Consider the following 6,364-nt stretch of genomic DNA (forward strand, 5'->3'; position numbering starts at 1 on the left):
TAATATTAAACTACATAAAGTACTCTTATTAACTAACCAAAGTATTACAAATGTGAGAATTATACATTAAAGCAGGGATTTTAAAGTTAGACTTTGAATTTTGATGTCAATTCCACTATTACACACACATATATTACACAAAGTATTTAGTTTAATTACATCAAAGTAACTGTAATTAAATTACAGAAAAACCAAGAGTAATCCCTTACTTTACTTTTTCAAGGGAAAAGTAATTAAATTACATTAACTAATTACTTAGTAACTAGTTACACCCAACACTGTTCAGGACAAAATGCAGCCCTAATAAAGCGAATAAATTAGGTTTTGTCATTTAGATGCATCTCAACGAAAGTAATGGATCCATCTTATTTATAACCATACGGAGTTCAAAGTGACCTACTCTGACTGACGCGTCTCCTTGACAACCCACGCAGCGTAACGTCACGCACTTCAATAAGCTCTTCGGTGAAGATGGCGGAGGCTGCCGCGGCTCCACGACACCGGTATTTCTGTCATTGCTGTAAATGTGAAATCGATCCCAAACTCCCGGTAAGTACAATGCAACACTTGATTGAGATGCATTCGGACTGTTCACATTATTATTGCCTCAAACGTGCAGTCTTCCCTAATTTTACTTTGATACGCAGGCACTAACCTTTATTATTCGTTTGTAACGCGTCCTTTTGCTTTACGTGCAAGTTAAACCGCGTGAATGAGATTTCTATGTGTAAACTACGCACTAAATGTTACATGGAGTTTGTGATGAGCGTCATGGTTTGCGTGGAATTCCGTATCCTAGTTTGGGAGTTACGCAGATGCCAAATATAGCACAGACGCAGCCGAAAGCAAGCTCGTTAAAGTACAAACACATGAGTAAAGAAATGCATTACTTTAGAGTAGAAATAGCAGCGCGATTGTTTTTGTTTATTTTGTTTTATCTAAGTAGTTCACTATTTCTGAAAACCTATAAATTGACTGTGCACGGTTACTTCCTGGTTTCGATAAGCCAGCTCAGGCATTTCCGGTGAACTGACAGCTATAGGATTTCATTCCACGCTCGCTGACATAAAAGTGTGAAAATCGATGATTGATAAACATCTAATGTACAACAATGTGTGTTTATTCATACTTGAAACAGGAGTATGTGTGTCCCAGATGTGAATCTGGTTTCATTGAAGAGCTTTCGGAGAATAACAGGTTGGTTTTGCACGTGTCCCAATAACTGTAATGATTACGTTTGTGTGCACTTTCATTCAGTGTCTTTGGGCATAATTTCTTTTATTTCGTATTTATTTATAATGTTATCCATTTTTTAAATGAGTAAAACATGTTTTTCAGTCTTCAGAGAGCTGATGGTACTGGTGCAGGTGATGAAATGACCTCACAGTTTTCAGAGGTAGAATATTTGTTTTTGTTTATTCCTTTAAAATATAAGTGAAATAGATAGTGGACACCACTGAGGCAGAATTACTTGGTCTGGTGTTTCTGTCACTAAGAGCCTTTTGTTTCTTTCTTCACTATTAGCTGTGGCAGCTGCTCTTCATGGAACGTTCAGCCCTCCTGTCTGACCCCACGGTCACAGATGTCCTCCGGAGCCGCTCTGGGGTCGAGGCTGCAGTTGGTGATCCTGCCTCTGGGACAGTGGGACCTGTAGTTTCCACAGAGTCTTCTACAGACTGCACTGAGCCGTCACGCCTCCCTCAACAAAGCAGTCACCAGCGAAACCCAAGACTGGATCAGGGACAGGCTATGGAGGGGTGTGTTTTGCCACTTGTAACAGTTGCTGTCACCTGGTCCTGCATTAGGTTTATGACTGAGAACCAGATGAAAACCTTAATTAAGCTAATTTAATGAAAATCTATATTTATATCCCACCAAGAAATATGCTTTTAACTTCTGCAAAACCATGTTCCTGTTTAATACTGTATGACACTGTATTTTTATTTGTTTTATTAAGGATTGTCCAGCAGTTCCTGGCCGGTCTGTTTAGCAATTCTGACATTACTGGTTCCCAAACATCTTCGTGGTATGTTCTTCTTGCTGTGACCTCCGTATTCAGTGTACATGACATGCATTTCTCATTCTCTCTACCTCTCAGGTCGAGCATGTTACACTCTAACCCTCAAGATTACGCTTGGGGACAAGGAGGCCTAGATGTGGTCATTACACAGGTGAGTAACATTGTCATTGATGTCATCATCCAATGCAGCATCTTGTGAAATGACTCATGTCCTGGACCGCTTTCGCTTCGCCTCATTAGTCATCAACACATTTTGCCCGCTGGCGTTTAAATTTGTCACAGTTCATGAGCGTGACCTTTCAAGTCAAACACGTTATAGTTCTTTCCCGCTGAAATTAAAAAAGCATTAAACGTATCCTGATACTCAACCTTTGCTGTCTTTTTCCAGTTGCTCGGTCAGACTGAATGTAGCGGTCCCCCTCCTGCTGAGAAAGAGATGATCTCATCTCTTCCCACCATTAGCATCTCCTCAGAGCAGGCTGGTAAGTTCCCATAATCCTCTGAGTCACCACTCACACCACGGCTCTTTTAAGTGCCGGAAAAGCAAAACGAAAAAAGAAAAGCTGTTTGCATACTTCTGGACACCTCCGATGATGTTTTTGTTACTGTTGTGGCTGAATGAGCCATAATTCAGCCTAAACATGATCTAAACATCTGCTTTTTGACAGACCAGTCTATGTTTGGCCAAGGGCAGGTCAATGATCCGTAGTTTCCCCTCTGTTTAGCAGTTTGAGTTATGCCTCAATCAGGATACATTTGTATTTTCATTTGTTTGCGAGAATTAATGGGAGAGCGTTTAGATAGAGTGCCTTAGAGTCACAGGTTTCTATAATATTCTGGTCCTTAGAAATGTTTTATCGTTTACTGAGCAGTAGTAATATTGTTGCTTTTGTAAAAAACATTCAAAAAGAGATCAGTTCCTAAAGGATGATTCCTTAAAGGAACAGTTCACCCAAAAATGAAAATTCTGTCTTTTTATTTGATATGACTTTCTCCTATGAAACACAAAATATCAAGAGGTTTTTAAGATTTTATTTTTTATACAGCACATTTTAAAAGTCTATTCCTCACAAAGTCAAAGCTATCGTAACACGTCATAAGTCATTTTGGAGCTTAATGGCTATTTTAGTTCACTCCCATTATAGGAACACCACATGATGCTATTTCAAAATGGTTTACTAAAGAAGTAGTCATTAAACGAGTAGTTCACCCAGAAATGAAAATTCTGTCATAATTTTCTCACCAACACGTCATTTTAAACCTGTATGACTCACTTCAGCAAAACACAAAAGAAGATATTTTGAAGAATGTTGGTAAACAAAAACCGTCGGTCCCCATTGACTTGCATTGGTTTTGTGCCCATACAATAGAAGTCAATGGGGGCCGACGGTTTTTGGTTACCAACATTCTTCAAAATATCTGCTTTTGTGTTTTGCTGAAGAAAGAAAGTCATACAGGTTTGAAATGTCAAAAGGGATGGTTCACCCAAAAACAGGTTTGGAACAACCTGCGGGTGAGGAAATGATGACAGAATTCAATTCATTTTCAAAATATTACAGTGTATCAAAGCAGTAAATACTGGGAAGGAAAGTACAGGCAAAAATAAAGATTGTAAATGGAATGTTATGTATTATATATATACTGTATAGCAGCGGTCACCAACCCTGCTCCTGGAGATCGACCGTTCTGAAGATTTCAGCTCTAACCCCAATCAAACACACTTGAATTATCTAATCAAGGTGTTCAGGTTTGCTTGATAATTACAGACAGGTGTGCTGAAGCAGGGTCGGAGCTGCAGTCTGCAGGACGGTCGATCTCCAGGAGCAGGGTTGGTGACCACTGCTGTATAGTTTATATAGTTCCTATAGTGCTGTTAGGAAAGTATGCATATCAAATTTTAAATACTCCTACAAGATCCTACATTATTGATCCCCGAGTCATACATCTATTTGGTTATTGAGATTTCCATTTCTTACAGCCTATGTAGGCGGCACGTGACAAATGACACCCCTCCACTTTCCTCGGTTGTTCATCCGTGCATATTTTTCCCCCTTCTCTGTCTCTCAGCATGCCAGCTGGAATGCCCTGTGTGTAGAGAAGAGTATTCTACAGGAGAATCTGTCCGGCAGTTGCCCTGTCTGCACTGCTATCACAGCAACTGTATCGTGCCTTGGCTACAACTGGTACAGCATGAGTTCTATAAAATCAATTTCACACTGCAGTTAACTCTAGGTTCTGAAAATGTATACATACATTAATGTAATATTTGTCATTTTACATGTTAACAGCACGACACCTGTCCCGTCTGCCGGAAAAGTCTGGATGGTGAGGACTGTGGTTTCCAGCCACCTCCGAGGCCAAACCCCTCAACACCGACCATAGAGGAACATAGCACTCTTTAGTGATGTTTATTCTCATCAATCCAGGACAGAAAGCAACACAAACAGTCATGAGCACCATATTTTGAAAAACATTTGAATATTTGGAGACAGACATCGATATCTGAATCAATAGCTGTTTGACCAGCGTTAGTGTATGTTAATCAAATTTGTGAAGTAAAATATCTCAAATGTTTATGGTCCGACTTGAACAAATATGTGATTATTTATTCATTTTGGGTTGAAGTAAACATAGACTCTTAGGTCGACCCCCAGGACTGGAGCTGACCATCACCGAGTTAGATGATACAGAGTTATCTCAGAGGGTACAGTTCAGGTTGCATATGCATATTTTATGACATGTTTACCCTATAGCTTTTTCAGAGCTTTTACTGCATCTTAAAAATGTGAGCACACGGTTCACTTTTCTTCTTCATCTGCCTCGCACATGTCTTCACTCTTTTGAAGGTATCATAGAAAAGTTTGAACCTATACACCTGCTCCTATTCAAACACTGTGAAACATATGCAACACTTCTTTGATCGTGGAGAGTGCCTATTTAATAGAAGACTGTGAAATGTCTTCACTATTTTGTTGAATAGAAAGGAAAATGCTATTTATGATATTTATGAAGGGAAACGTATGATCTGTAGAAAAGAATGTATTACCATGTGATGAAGCTGACACTGTTTTTAAATGTTTTAGAACTATATTTTGATGTTGATGTCGGTGCTTTTGTCTTCATGCTCAGGGTTTTGAGTCCCAGAACTTATGAAAGGCCTTTTGTATAATTTGTGTGGTATTAAACGTTATAGAATGTAAAATGTTTACATAAATAAAACAAAAAGGGACAACTTAACCGACTGTCATTCTTGCTCTCTTATTTGCACTTTTGACATTAAAACAGATCACTGTTTTAATGATGTTTTAAAAACACAAAATAAATTAAAGTATACTAGCTAGTTTATTGCTGCATCTTTTAATAATTTTCATTCAACAGGACAACATTATAATAGAGGCAAGTAAGATAAAAAACACATTTTATTATTTTTAATCTATTGATATGTCATGTCAGTACCAAAAACAAATAGGCACATAATAACAAATAAAATATGTGTTGCACTTTGTAAAATCACAAATACTTTAGTAAAAACCGTTTTAAGGCAAGTCTGGACCAACAGTCGTTTTTGAACATTTAATTTAATATTGTTTGAAGCTAAGAAAACTAAATGGTTTCAAAACAAGTCATTCATTGTACAACAAGCTTGGCCTCCAAAAACTTACATTTGGGGCATTATTATTATGATATTAGGATATTCCAAATATAAACGAGTCGCGGAAAGCCCATTCTTGGATGCGTGTTTTTTTTTCCGTGAAATCAATAATAATAGTCCTTCGACATTATATGGAGCCACTGACACCAGTAGCAGATGCAGAATAGTCGCTCAGAAATAACCGCATGTATTGTGCAACTATTTATCATACCGTCCCGCCCCCTTCACGCATGAGCCAATGGTTGAATGGGAGTTAGCGTGAACGGAGAAAAAGGTCAAATAAAAAGCAGCGTTGGCCCGGGTGTCGTCGCTGCTCTCCTAACGATTGGACTCTGCCCATACACAACCCGCCTCACGGCTACGATTCCCACGGGAGTCTCGATATGTCATCGTGGGTAAACACTGCCACGAGCGTACGACAACACGACCCCCCCTCCCGAAAGAGTAAGAAATTAGCGTTTCATAAAATAAACGTTCTTAAGCGATACAACACTAAATGCACAATTGCTTTACAAATGCGATGTATCTGACAAAACCCCCCATCCCGTAATAGATTTAAATGTGTGTCGTTCATTTGTATGCCCCGTAGTACGAGGCAAGGAGAAAGCGTTGGAACAACTGCCCTCTCCCCCCTCCCTTCTCCCCCTGTGCCCCCTCCTTTCCCCCGCTCTCTGCGCGGCGCTCGCTCCCTC

The 6,364-nt window shown here is 39.3% G+C and overlaps 1 protein-coding gene across 3 annotated transcripts; it reads left to right on the top strand.

Annotated features, from left to right (window-relative positions):
* The first annotated feature begins 417 nt into the window (after positions 1–417).
* Positions 418–5,250, top strand: rnf115b (ring finger protein 115b). Of its 3 annotated transcripts, XM_057354096.1 has the most exons (9): positions 419–549; positions 1,139–1,197; positions 1,339–1,396; positions 1,525–1,757; positions 1,958–2,026; positions 2,099–2,171; positions 2,409–2,502; positions 4,088–4,203; positions 4,309–5,250. In XM_057354096.1, the coding sequence occupies exons 1-9, from the start codon at positions 472–474 to the stop codon at positions 4,420–4,422; spliced, it is 894 nt and encodes a 297-aa protein (XP_057210079.1). In that variant the 5' UTR covers positions 419–471; the 3' UTR covers positions 4,423–5,250. The 3 variants fall into 3 exon arrangements, with proteins under 3 accessions (XP_057210078.1, XP_057210079.1, XP_057210080.1); XM_057354095.1 differs by having other exon boundaries at positions 418–549; positions 1,958–2,171; XM_057354097.1 differs by lacking the exon at positions 1,958–2,026.
* Positions 5,251–6,364: the final 1,114 nt, after the last annotated feature.

The sequence above is a fragment of the Triplophysa rosa genome, linkage group LG16 (assembly GCF_024868665.1).
Source record: "Triplophysa rosa linkage group LG16, Trosa_1v2, whole genome shotgun sequence".
Lineage (NCBI taxonomy): Eukaryota > Metazoa > Chordata > Actinopteri > Cypriniformes > Nemacheilidae > Triplophysa > Triplophysa rosa.